This window comes from Syzygium oleosum, unplaced genomic scaffold (genome assembly GCF_021117445.2).
Source record: "Syzygium oleosum isolate NSW1041296 unplaced genomic scaffold, Sole_v2.1 Sole_v2.07, whole genome shotgun sequence".
Taxonomy (NCBI): Eukaryota; Viridiplantae; Streptophyta; class Magnoliopsida; order Myrtales; family Myrtaceae; genus Syzygium; species Syzygium oleosum.
Genome location: NW_026607491.1, coordinates 7,782,429 through 7,796,947, shown reverse-complemented (window position 1 = coordinate 7,796,947; position 14,519 = coordinate 7,782,429). Strand labels below are relative to the sequence as shown.

General features: G+C 38.3%; 1 protein-coding gene across 1 annotated transcript; it reads left to right on the top strand.

The window, feature by feature from the left end:
* The first annotated feature begins 9,926 nt into the window (after positions 1 to 9,926).
* Positions 9,927 to 13,345, top strand: LOC115674886 (protein STRICTOSIDINE SYNTHASE-LIKE 3). The gene is made up of 4 exons (XM_030597409.2): positions 9,927 to 10,409; positions 11,224 to 11,499; positions 11,985 to 12,152; positions 12,724 to 13,345. Exons 1-4 carry the CDS (start codon positions 10,060 to 10,062, stop codon positions 13,124 to 13,126), a joined length of 1,197 nt encoding a protein of 398 aa, XP_030453269.1. The 5' UTR covers positions 9,927 to 10,059; the 3' UTR covers positions 13,127 to 13,345.
* The last annotated feature ends 1,174 nt before the right edge of the window (positions 13,346 to 14,519 follow it).

Here is a 14,519-nt window from a genome sequence, read left to right as displayed (position 1 = left end):
GGTTCTTTGGAATTGTATTTTCTGTACTCTTCCCATATAGTAATTCGTCTTTGAAGTGCAAATTTTATGTGAGTATATGGTAATTTCGGTTTTCCGTCCCGAAAAAAAGAAATAATATTGATATTTTTTTTTCCATTCGTGCGTATATCGACCACATTGAATTTTCCGGATCGGATCAGGTAAACGGCGAAAAACGTCCATCCAAAAGACTAAATAACAAATATGAAAAAAATTCTCGGGGACTATACATACATACCGGGCCGTCACTATCAGGTTACGTGGTATCTATCCCAATTCATGCTCTTAGAATGGAATTATTTACTCGGTTCCTCCAATGGCTGATGCTATCGGTTGTTTTCTCTAAACTCGAAATTTCAAAATCTGGATGTATATAAAAAGATAGAACTCGCTCGCCGTTCTGTAAATGGTTTCTTTCTTTTATCGATCAAGTCTGCTCGGGCATGCGAGGACTAATTTTTCCAACGAAGGGTGGGACTAGAGAAGGAATTTGAGTCAAAATGGAGGACTAGATATAAAAAAGAAATTTATATAAAGTCTTGTTCTTAGGGGGAGAGCGAGAGAGAGAGAGGGTGTGTGAAATGAATGATTGGGTGAATAATGAGTGGGTGGGAGGAGCGATCCATATGGGGTATGCTGTGGCGGACGAGGGGGGCGAGATATAAATAATTGCCCTCTCTCCCCTGCCTTTGGAATGTTTTAGGGATTTGAGATTTTTTCTTGATGACCTCTCTCTCTCTCTCTCTCTGTCTCCTTCTTCTTCCTCCTCCTCTTGTTTTTTCCCTCTAATTAATAGGCTTCTGCTTCTTTGAAGTAACATCTTCTCCTCTTTTGTCATTTATTTTTCCCGCTCCCCGTGATGGGAAAATAATATTTTTATGATGAATGGCGACGTGCTCTCTGCAGCTTGGTTCCTCCTATTTTCCGGTACCTTCGCGTTTACAGAGAGATCCCTATGAGATTTCGTGAGATCATTGTCAGCTGTTCTAAAAAAGCTCGAGCTGTTAGATGAATGCGTGATTTAATATTTAATTACTTTAACACTCCCCCTCACTCTTGGTCTAATCTTTTTGCCTAAAGCTAAGCGTGGACATATTTAATTGGGGAGGTAATTGGGGCTTGGAAAGATTTGAACCGACCTCAGCTCTGATACCATGTGAGATTTTGTGGGGTCACTGCCAACTGTTCTAAAAGCTTAAACTGTTAGATGAATGCGTGATTTAATATTTAATTACTTTAACAATTCCTGTGGAAAAGGCATGGGGGATTAAAAAAAAAAGCTCGCAAAAAACATGCTTGAGCGATGAGATATTCTCTCCCGAAATTTTGCACTCTCGAACTCCTTGCAAGTTGCAACAGGACATATGACGGGTGACGAATTCTAATAACTTGACTCCTCATGTTTTCTTAGTAATTTCTTTTTGCCGAGAGATTCATGTCGAAAAGTTATGCGGAATAAAAAAAAAAGCCCCGTAAAGATGTCTGAACGATGAGATATTCTCTCCCGAAGTTTTGCACTCTCAAACTCCTTACAATAGGGCATATAATGAGAAATACGTCCTAATAGCTTGGTTCCTTCTATTTGCTAGTACATTTCTCATCATTAGACGATGAGAGAATGGTGGTGCATTCTAAACACCGTTAGAGTGTCGGTTGTAGAGGCATTAAAACCTCATTAAGTCATACAATTGAGTTTTGAGAAATAGCATAAGTCGAGACAAGAGACACATATTTTGGACAATCGATTTGATTATACATTTGGAAAAGCGAATACTTATGTCTTATGAGTTTCGGAGAAAACTCGTCATGAGATTTCAAGAGAAATTCTTTGGCGGGATTCTTGAAAATGATTATGAGTAGCGTCTTTGTACAAGCGATACTTACTGGTATGTGCTTTAAGCAGATGATATGACATAGCTAGATCAATATCCTAGAACGATTCAATCAGAAACTCGAAGAATCATAGAGAACTAAATTAAATCAGAAACTTGAACAATCATAGAGAATTAAAATAGAAACCACAGGGATTTTTCATCTAATTAAGTCGATCAAAGAATATTTCGTGGAAAATAAATAATTTGGAAGACATTTTTTCTAAAAATGATCGCTTGTATTTCTTACAAAAATAAATTAACGAAAAATATTTTCATCATCTATAGGAATCTTTAGACATAAATTGCTATTGATAATGAAAACACTTTTCATTGTTTCATTAACTAATCATTTAAAGCGATATAAGCAATTAAATTTAGAAAAATATTTTTCAAATCATTCATTTTTCTTAAAACAAATGGAGCATGTTCTCACCGTATGGTAAAAGTTAGGATGAATGATGTGAAAAATAAAGTATGTATAATGTTCAAGAGACCGTTTAGAACATAAGTAGTCGTTTGACATGATTTGGTCACATGGAATGAAGGTTCCAAATGCTTTAACAAAAAATAAATGTGATTAGGAAATGAAGACTCGAGTTAGAAAAAAAAGAGACTATAGTCGACCTTAAAAGGAGACGATAACGAAATATTATGTGAAATTTTAAGAGATTATGAATTACTTGATATAGAAATATTCGGAATAACGTAAAACAAAAAATCAAAGCGCCTAACTTTTCTAGCACCTTTCCATCTACTTCTAATTCCCTCTCGCATCTTTCCCATCAAAATTGGAAAATACCAAAAATTGCTTAATTGCGAAAAGATATGAATATAGTGTGTTTCGAGTTGTTTCGAGTATCTTGAATTGTTTCAAGTTTTCACATGTCGAATTTTTAATATCTTGAATTGTTTCGAGTATTTCGAGTCGAATAGAAGTCAGAGTATGGGTTTCAAAAAATTTAAAGAAGCCCAAAATTAGAAGTAAAACTCACTCGAAACATGGTCTAAAGCTTATGTAACGTGTCATTTATGTGACATCTTGAAATTTCTTAATTTCTCGTATGTGATGTTACTCACTGATTGTTAATGTGCTATGTTTTTACAGGCTGACCGGTGAGTAGATCTTCTACTCGTTTTTTTTTTGTCGGAATTAGATCTCCTACTTTAGATCAAAGCTTTCATTTACTGATTTTAAGTTCAACCCCAAAAATATTTTTATAGGTTGGTCAAGTTCGGAGTTCGGGGATATCTATATTAGCACTTTTGAATATCTCTTTAAGGACTGGATCAGGGTGCACTACAAAAATAGAGTTGTATCTCTGTACCTAGAGTTCTAATTACGTCAAGTGATAAAAAAATTGTGTACATCATTTGAGACTCAACTATCTATTCATTTCAAGGTTCAAACTGTAAGGAAAATTTCTTGACAATTTGACCGTCTATTTCGTGTACTATATCGTAGTCGATTGTTCCGGGCAAGTCTTCAAAATGGAGTATAATTGTTGAGAGGATTAAAGCTTAGTGTCATGCCTAGTTGATCAGACATCAATTAATTCAATTAGTTCTTTAATTTGATTCTTTACCAACTTTAATCAAACAATCAGAAGCTCTTAGTACACGAGATAAAATGGGTTTCTCGGATCATAAAATTTGTGATAAATAAAACCCGTCATATTTTTTAGCTCCCGAGATAATCTGAGAAAAATTAATGACCTAAAGCATTTCTTTTCGCGTGTGTATATTGATGGACGAAATAATATGTGAAAAGCTAATTATTCTTTTCCCAATTTTTCCATTGATATCTTTTTCAAATCATTAAAGAAAAATAAAAGCACGGCGTGTCAAATTGAAAAGAACCTCATCGATTGACCAATTGTCTTCATCTTAAGGAAAACAGAAAACCGATTGTCAACAGGGAGTTGAAATTTTGTAAAAGCCGCTCATGTCGGATCAAGAACACTAACCAAATAATGCCACGCACGCAATCTGTCGACATCAATCTGGAATTTATTGAGCAAGCTAATTCACCATTCCAAGACAAACATTCATATCAAATGTGTTGAAATTTGGTGATCATGGTCGGCAGTTCTGTCCAGATTGCAGCTAATTAATTAAGGTGGTTTCGCAATGAATATTGTACGTGAGATCTCAGTACCTTGGATGTAATAAACATTTTCTTTCACCGACCAAGCCGCGCATCTTTAAGTAACGTTGTACCTCGGAGAAGACGGGTAAATCGAATGATAGTCAGGGACACCGTCGGAGAGTATAGGGACGCACGCGTGTATGCAAGATCTTTGTCTCCATTCATCGATTATGACTCGATCTCCTGCTACCTACCTCCATATGCATCTTCTTAGTATTTCCGCCATGGTAAAATTTGGAAAAAGCGTGTGATCGTTCGTGGGAAATTCTTTTACCTCAGTTAGTTTTCCTATCAAATCATCAAGAAAATTTATCGAGGCATTCGACTAACTTCTATTGCTTTTCACGGTTTCAACGTCGAAGGTTATGGAAATGTGGAATTAACGAAGTAATTTTATCAAGTCCACATACACCCGCATCAACCCTAGCTAACAAAAAAAAAAAAGGCCTTTTGATCCGACCAAAGCCACTGCATACATACACGACGATGTTCGCGGTTTTGGGTGTACATACCCCTTTCGTTTCAACCTAATCCGAATGAAAATTTACTCTCGAAGTCGCCTGAGCTCAACGTTACTAAAAATGTCGAAAATGTACCATCGATGCATACCTTCCACATGAAGTACATTCGAACTTGACACACCCCACACCCATTATATCTTGATCTGGTACATCTATTTGATAATTTGTTTGCCGGGAAAATGTCTGCGCACATACGCTCCGTTTGTTTCGTGGAAAAATAAATTATTTAAAAAATATTTTCCTAAAATAATCACTTGTATTGCATACGAAAATGAACGGATGAAAAATATTTTCACTGATTACGAAAATATTGAAACATAATTTGTTATCGATAATGAAATTATTTCTCGTTGATTAATTATTTCAATCGAGACAAGCCATCGTTTTCAAAAGAATATTTTCCAAATCATATATTTTCCGCAAAACTAACGGAGCTATAGTTCGTTATAATTTTTGTGAAATCAAATTAAATAAGCAATCATTTTTGTACCACATGACGATTGTAGATACCCTTTCGTTTTAACCTAATCCAATTTAAAATTTACTCTTGAAGTCACGTGAGCTCAACGTTTCTAACAATGTCGAAAAATGTACCATTGATGTATGCCTTTCACATAAAGTACATTTGAATTCGACACACCCCACACCCATTATATCTCGATTCGGTACATCTATTCGACAATTCGTTTGCCAGGAAAATATCTGCATACATAGGCCCCATTTATTTCGCGAAAAATGAAAAATTTGGAAAATATTTTCCTAAAATTGATGGTTTATATCGTTTAAAATAATTAGCCAATGAAAAATGTTTTCATCATCGACAATAATTTATGTCAAAATATTTTGACAAAATGACACAAATAGTCAGTAAACTTTGGCTCAATGTGTAATTCGGTCCCTGAACTTTTAACCAAATGTGCAATATGGTCCATGAACTTTTTAATTTGTTCAATGTCATCCTTGAACTTTTAGTACATGTTCAATTTAGTCCCTGAACTATATGAAAATATTCAATGTAGTCTATCAAAAGTCCAAGAACCACATTGAACATGAGGCTAAAATTCAGAGGCTACATTGAACAAATTAAAAGTTCAGGGACCAAATTGCATTTTGGATCGAAGTTTGTGGACTGTTTGTGTCATTAATCCGAACATTTTCATAGACGATGAAAATATTTTTCGTTTAGTCATTTTTTTAAAGTTATAAGCGATCATTTTTGGGAAAATATTATTCAAATCATTCATTTTCCGGGAAACAAACGGACTCGTAGTTTGTTATTAAAGTCCTATTTTTTTTTTTCGGAGATCGAATTAAATAAACAGTCCAAAACCTTGGTGGTGGTCACTGGCCAGTTGTTCACTAAAATGCACCACGATCTAGACAGATAGCACGTGTAGAACTAGGCCAAAGAAGCTTTAACCATATCGGGGAAGGGGAATGGACCACGGATCCAATCGAGAAATAGCAACCCGACATTGGAAATGGCAAAGTGAATTTGGAATGTTTGGTGGGTGCATATGACTTCAATCGCACGAGGTTAATCAATATCTGGCGATCTTATGTTAAAAATTCCTATGCAACACTTATCTTCGAATTGTCGTTCGGATTTCGTGTCTCAATCTTTAACTGATGATGTCGCCCAAAGTATCAAAACCGATCTTTCCATTATTCATGCTCATCAATATATGAGGAAAAAAAGCAACGAGATGAAAAACCCTAATTCGAGCAACATTTTTGCTTCTCTTCGATGCAAGGAAGACGGAAACCCTAAGCTCTGTTCAGATTTCGGGCTCGAAACTGCCGCCGCCGCCGACAACTAATGTGCTTTTGACCTGCGCGAGACGGATCTGCAGTGTTCTAATTAGTGGACGTGATTAAGGATGTAAGTTATCGCGTGCGCAACGGCATCTTAGCGTTCGGGATTTTCAAGCCAACTAACCTGTCTATCTCAATAAGCACGTACGGAAGGCATATGTTACGACATACAATCAGGCCTTCTCCTTACAAATATTCCATTCTTTGGATTCCAATATCCTGTTCCAAAGTTTTTTGCTTTTTTTTTTCCCTGCGCGAATAGAAGGGAATGTGATCATTGAAGGAAGGAACTTAAATCTTTTGCTGTTGCAATTTGTGGGGTCTGAAATCGCAAAGAATGTGTCAAAATCTGCTTGAATAAGAGCTCTCTATCGCATCATCATCACTCACAAATTGGTTGGTTCCCAGGAATCCTTCAACAGGAGAGAAAAGTTCCTCCCTAAATGTCTTGGAATTGAAGTTATCTTCCTAGTTGACCACAGAATACAAGAAAGAGCAAATTGCTGAAACCATCCTCATTTTTAGGTAAATTATGCAAATGGGCACCTCAGGATGAATAATGTTATCTTTCGAAATTAGGAAATGAGATTAGGAGGAAGGAAGAAATTTGCATGTTGGGTCTTTTAAGTAGGAAAATAGTGAATAAAATTGCCAATTCCAAAACCTAAGTGGACATATGGAGCTAGAAAAACAAGTACAGCCGAAAGAGAACTTACTTCAAACATTTCTGGGTCGATTTGGATTTCTTACAATTATTAGTAAAATGCGTGTACCCGTTGTGTGTGCGCGCAAAAATTTGACATCTGAAAGATTAAGCAAAACCGAATATTTTAAGTGGGACACGTGAATTTGTCAAACTAAAAAGGTAACTTTTTCCCTCTCCTTTCTAGGGTTCTCTCCTTTCCCTTCTATCTTCACACAGCTTTTTTCTTCAACCTCCATGGAGGGGAGGGGTTTGAGCTGCATCATGAGTTGGCCCTTAACCAAATTGTAGCTGCCAAGGCCAATTATTCGGCCTCGGCACTGGACCGAGACTGATTGGACCACTTAAAAGGACCCCTTTTGCTTGGCTTTTCTAGGCCTTCTTCTATTCGTACCTGCTTCCCTTTCGGTGATCGGCCGCCGATTTTGATTGAAGAAGTTTCACATTTGCTATTTGAGCGTATGACCCATAGCCTTGTTTTGATGATTCATCTTTTTATCTAGAACTTGTTTTTTTGTTTTGGTTTGTAATTGGATTGCATATCTCTATTGTATATCCGTGGAAATAAATAATATGTTTATTTGACCCAAAAAAAAAGTGGACACGTGGATCTAGAAAAACAAGTGCAACATTTTGGACCTCCCCAACCCCCAACAAAATCGACCAAAAAAAAACCCCCAACAAAAAAAAAAGCAAAAAATGAATTTACTTTAAACATTCTTGGATCGAGCCGAATTTCTTATAATTATTAGCAGAATGTGCGCACCGTTGTGTGTATGCAGAAATTCGACATCTAAAAGATTAAGCAAAACTGTTTTATCGATGAATATCTAAATAACTAAGTGACGGGAAGAAATTATTGATAAAGTAATGATACGTGGAAATATAATGGTATTTCAAAATTCGAAATACTTTTAGGAAGGATGTTCTTGGATAGAAAAGATTCGAAATTTAATGCTAAAACATGCGAGGGATTGTACGGAATTAGTAACTCGCGCATTTTTCCATCGATTCGAATGTTTTTGTAAAATAAGTAATAAAAGATATATTTTGGGAAGAAATTATAAGATTGAAATCGACGTCCTTATCCACTATCAAAAAACTCAGGTGCTGACTGGTTAGCATATTGGTCAATCCACTCTTGCGATGCAAATGACAATTTAATTTTAGATAGGCCACGGAGAGGTTTGATTCCCTTTATTGATAGGAGATCGAGGTTGGATCTAGTTTCGTTAGGCGAGTTTTGGTATAACATTAGGGCTTTGCCCCTTTCAATACCCCAAAAAGAAAATTAAAAAAACAGTTCATCACATCAGGGGCCTGATCTTATGCCACGTTTCGTCAATTGGGCTGACTCAACTCCGGGCCGTTTAAATGGGTCAAGGCCCAAAGTGTCATCGGGTGGTGGAAGAAATTCAAAACGGGCTTTTCCGGCAACCACCTCGGATCCTTCTTCTACTTCACTTTTGGTCTTTCTCGTGTTATCGCTTTTGATCCTGCGGGTCATCTAAATGTCATTTTTCCAAGTACCCTAGCAAGAAAGTACCATGTTAATCAACAGATCTCGTAGTCTAATTTAGACAAGCAATTTCCGGTTGAGGACCCGACCTGGAAAGCATAGTCTTTGAAGGTCGGATCGGGCTTTTTGTTGAGATATGGGGATGATCCAATCTCCTCGTATCTAATTTAAACCCGTGAGTGTGCTCGGGTTGTGTTCTTGTCTGCAAAATTTTTTATTTTTTGAATCGCATTTGCCATACCTCGTAAAATTTAATTCCCTTAAAAAGCACCAACTTTAGGTCCGGTCCCAATTTTGCCCTATACTTTTTTGTATCTCATAAAAAAGCGCAAATTTTAGGTAGTGCCTTATTTCTGGCCAAAATTTTTTGTTGTCTCATAAAAAAACAACTTTATGTCACATCTCAATTCTTGCCAAAACTTTTTATTATTTTATAAAAAAGCATCAACTTTTGATCGATGCCCAAATTCGGCCTCCATCAAGTTTTCATCCAATGATACCGTTAAAGATTCGACATGTCATTCCATGTGTATTCAGCGAAAACTCGATGAGGGCTAGATTTGGGTACCAATTGAAAGTTTGTGTTTTTTTATAAGATTAAAAAAAAATTGGCCAGAATTGGAATCCAAGATAAAGAGACACAAAAAAGTTCAACCCATTTTTGGAATTTTAGTTAAAGTTAGTGCTTTTTTAAAGAATTGGGTCAAAATTTTCATCTAAAACTCAGTTATTTGGCTCCCTCCTAAGTGGAGACTTTGTCATAATTCACATTTGGGCATGACGATCATGATATTGTAAAGGGAAAATTTAAAATAAAAGCTTAAAATGCTTCAATTTCTCAAATAAGGGCCCGGACAATTACATATGCCTAAAAGAGATTAACCTTATTGCGTGGCATCACAACCGCTGCAATACAAAGAAAAGAGACAATCAATCTAAGCGAAAATCTTCCGAGATATTTTCACCACAAGAAATAATCAGTAATTTCTTAACCATCGTTCCGTTGGCGCCCATGAAAAACTCAAGGTGACGCCGAGCCCATGGACAACTTCATATGCTTGAAGAGATTAACATCGCCCCCTTGCATCACGGCGGTTACAATACAAAGGAAAACAGACAATCAAATTAACCGAAATCTTCAAAGAAATTCCCGATTTCCCTAACTCAAAGTACAAAAATAAACAAAACGTTAGCCCCATCAAAATTGCACATCGACCACCAAATGTTCAAGACATTTGTGGTGTGTCACATTTATCCCCAACCTTAAGAACCCTTCAAAATCATGCCGTTGCAATCACAGAAGAAATGGCTCCCAACTACCCATGAAGGCTGAAGCTGGTCACGCAATGCTCCGACCGCCCGACCTCGCCTCCTTGTTCGCGACGATGTAGACTTTTCTCCTTTTGTCTTGATTTTCGCTCCCCGCAATCCCGAGCAAGCCTGTCCAAATTTGAAGTTTCGCCATGCTCCTCATGGCGATGTCGTCGCCGGCGGCCGGAGTGCTCGCCGGGATATTCCTCCTCGTGGCCCTGTACTGCGGCACCGACCCTTTCCGGCACAGCGCCTTGTCGGGCTTCCCGGACTTCGAGGCCTACAGGGCCGACATGCCGCCCTGGTCCGAGGTCCCGCCCGAGAGGGACTCCCAGAATCTGCTGCAGCGGTCGGAGATCAAGTTCCGGAACCAGATTCAGGGGCCCGAGAGCATCGCCTTCGACCAGCAAGGCCGCGGCCCGTACACCGGCGTCGCCGACGGGCGCGTCCTGTTTTGGGATGGCCGGGCCTGGTCTGATTTCGCCTACACTTCGCCCAATAGGTGAGCGAGGGAGTGGTTGAGCTCTTTGCATGGTGCGTGCTTGGCTGCAAATTTACGTTATTGACGACCCTCTGTGATTGACATTGTGTCGTTTTTTTTTTTACCACGATGTGTTTCTGTGTGTGTGTGTGTGTTTGTGGGGTGTGGCTAGTAAGGAATGCAGAGTGCTCGTGTAGGCCGGATGGAGAGGAGATGATATTCTTTGGTGCACAAATCTGTCGTCTTTTTGGTTAACAATGCCTGGTGATGCTGTTATCTGGCTTAGGACTGTGCTACCGTTCGACTTTCGATGTGTGTCTGATTGTCTGGGTGCCCATAGCTTCCGCTTGCTGCTCGGAAAGAGAGAGCTTGACCTTATTCTTCGTGGGAAAAGATCAGTTCTTTTCAGTGAATGTCATGCTTTAAAGTTCGTGAAGTTGAATGTACAATTCCCTTCGATTTGAGTTCACATTCTTCTCGAAATTACTTTTGCATTCCCATATGGACCGAGTATTGGAATTGGGTAGCATCATTTTTAAAAGTCTAAGATAAGGTAGCAATCTCTCATCAAAGCATGTCGGGTCATCGCCGATTCTAAGCTTCTGCATTTTCGTGCTTTGGCACATACACCGGTCTTTAAGCTTGTAATTTCTCCGGTTTGGGTCCACACTGATCAGAATGATGGATTTGATTCGTCTTTTCGTGTCAATATCCATCTTAAGTTTTCCTGTAACAGTTATTTCTGAAAGTTCCTTTTTTTTTCCCTCCTTATCTTGTAAGTTTTCTTTTCCCTGCCTTGAAAGTCTTTGACATTCATCTGTTCTTATTTATTCAGGTCAGAACTATGTAATCCAAAACCATCACCTCTGAGTTATTTAAAAAATGAGCACATCTGCGGCAGGCCTCTTGGTCTTCGTTTCGACAAGAAAACAGGTGATTTATTCATTGCAGATGCATATTTTGGGCTAATGAAGGTGGGACCGGAAGGTGGATTGGCAACATCTCTCACAACTGAAGCTGAAGGAATGCCATTGAGATTTACCAACGATCTGGACATTGATGACGAAGGAAATGTATATTTTACAGATAGCAGTAGTGTATACCAGAGAAGGTATTTTAAGGATAAGCATGCAATCTTTAAAATAAGTGATTCCATGCTCTGTCAAATTCCTAAGTCTGAGTCCATGTAGATTTCTTCCATTTAAACAAATGCAAAGAGTTGAATTTTTCACCAATGTGGTAATGAGATGCTCTCGACTTCTTGTCACCATCACATTATCTCGCTCCTTGCTGTATTTCCTTGACTGCAAAGTTATTATTCTAGAATTAAGTTTGTTCTTTTCAACCATCTCACTAATCTATTATTTCGTTATTGAGTGAAACGACTTGTCCTTAGATCCTTTTATTAAGAGTTTGTGCTTTTCATCAAATTAATTTGATTATGCTTTATAAAGCTCAGAGGATCCATTTGTGAATAGTAATCTTGCTTAGGTCATTTTTTTACTACTCTTGTCTGATGTTTTGTGTTTTCTTATTCATTCTTGTTACATGGGATAAATGAGTTTTATTAACTTGGATGTCGTAAATTTTCCACAGGAACTTCTTGCACTTGGTTTTTTCTGCCGAAAGTAGCGGAAGGCTTTTAAAGTACAACCCAGTTACAAAGGAGACCACAGTTCTTGAGAGGAATCTCCAATTTCCAAATGGCGTGTCCTTAAGCAAGGACAGATCATTCTTTGTCTTTTGTGAAGGTGCCATTGGCAGGTGGGTCATGTTGATTCATAACTGTTCATGTTGATTCAGTCCCAATGGAGTCTGTCTTTACCAATTCTATTGCTTCTACTGCATCAATGACATGCTAGTCATGCATACTAGTCAACCAAAATTAGTTCTAAGCCAGTAGAAAGATTACGAACTACTCGGGAGGCCTCTAAGGTATCACTTTCATTACCGCATTACCATTGGAGTTCTCGAGACAGAGAGCCACTTTTTTCAAGCCGAGAGTTGGCGACACTATGCTCTGACTCTGAGTATTTTAATCATTAGAAGCCCCCTGAAATACTTGTATATACAGCACGTGTTAGTTTAACATGTTTCTCTTGTAATTGGATTGTTGGCGAATGAGCTAGTAATTTATGAATAAGCATGGACTGTGAAGTAACATTTCAAGTGATCCCTCTCTGCCAAAATCCCAGTGCTATCTCTGAACCATTGCAATGGTTTTCATGGCCGTGAGAATCATCTTTAATACCTTAAAATCAATACGCATACATGGTCAAGAATCTATTTTTTTATTACATGTTTGTGGAGATTCATTGTGGGATGATCTATGTAGATTGCGGAAGTACTGGTTGAAAGGTGAGAAGGCAGGGACTTCGGAAGTGTTTGCTGTCCTACCAGGATTCCCCGACAATGTCCGGACCAACAAAGATGGCGAATTCTGGGTCGCAATCCACTGTCGCCGCACCCTTTACACGTATCTATGCGCACACTACCCTAAACTTAGGAAGTTTATACTCAAGCTACCTATTTCAGCGAAAATACAGTTCATCCTTCACATCGGGGGCCGACTTCATGGGGTGGTCATTAAGTACAGCCCGGAGGGCAAGGTATTGCAGATCCTAGAGGACAGCCAGGGCAAGGTCGTGAAGGCGGTCAGCGAAGCGGAGGAGAAGGATGGGAAGCTCTGGATGGGGAGCGTTCTGATGCCCTTCATCGCGGTATACGACCTGGATTGAAGTGGCTGCGCTTCTTTTCTCGGTTGCGGCGGCTCGTAATAAGTCTTTTGCACAACCTTTTCTATGACATGTAGAGGGCATTAGGAATTGGGGATAGTAGAAGGCCCTTTCGGTTTCTGTCATTTACATTCTGATGTAATGTCATGGGTTTTGCAATATTGAAGCCCCCTTTGTTGGATATATCATAATGTAGAAGCTTCAACTGGCTAAATTTTGTCACTTTCATCTTGGGTTTACAGGAGAGCAATCAAAGGGGCGAAATGGAGACATAACTGGCTCTTTTGTCACGTTACTTGTTAGGTTACTTCAGGGCTCTACAGGTCGTTTTCTATGCCACTACTCAAGTGAGATTCTAACATTGTACCCGGCTCATAGTCCCATCGTTCATTTCATAAGAATCGGGGATCAAACTCGATGTAAACTCTGGCTCGAAATCTTGTGCGTCGAATTTAAAGGAGAATTATTTAGCCATGTCCATAGGCAATCCCGCGGCAACCTCAACCTTCACTCCCTCCTCCGGCTTCGCCCGTCCAACACCAACCCGGGAGTGCCTTCATCCCCGGGCAGCAACCTGCAGCGGTCTACTTCATCCCGGCAGCTCTCCTCTCATGCGTCAACCACCTTCACCCTCTGTCCAATCGAAGGTATAACCTTTAGTCCTAATTTAGTTAAGATCAGTGATTGCGAGGCGTTGCGTGATTAAAGAGTCAATTATGGTCCCGTGCATAAAGAACAAATCTTTTAAGTCAAAGATCCAATCTTTACCCCTATCTGTAATCTTTTAGTCAAACATGCATATAGATTAATTAGGGGACCTTTGTAATCTTTGATTCCTGGTTCAATTTACATTCTAGATTAGAAATTTGATCGATTTTGATATATTGTTTTAATTTAGATGAGTGAGGAAACCTGGAGATATTAGTAAAATAATTTTTTATCTAGATTAACTAGTTTAAAAATAAAAATAGGAGATCCTAGTCTTGGATAACTCATTCATTCTTGTTTACTTATTTAGTTGATTTCTTAGTGTTCAATCTATTTTTGGGATTTAAAGTAGTTTTTAGGCATTTAATTTATTCGGTATTGATTAGTCAAATTTGGTCCATAGTAAGTTTAGTAAATTGGTTTACGAATTTAAGGTGCTAGCTAATTAATTTCCGGCAATTTTAGGGATTTTTGGGTTTTACAAATTAGGATTGAATTTTCGGCAACTTTTGGGTTTTGAAATTTAGGTACGATTTTTGGTGATTTTGGTATTAATGTTGTCTTGTATATTTGAAATTTTCTTTTATGAAATCTATGTAATATTATAAAGGGCCCAGTTATTTCAACGTTATAATGTTGTTGTTTCAGCCGCACGTTTCAAATTGTAAGAGACTGGCTACTCGAAGAG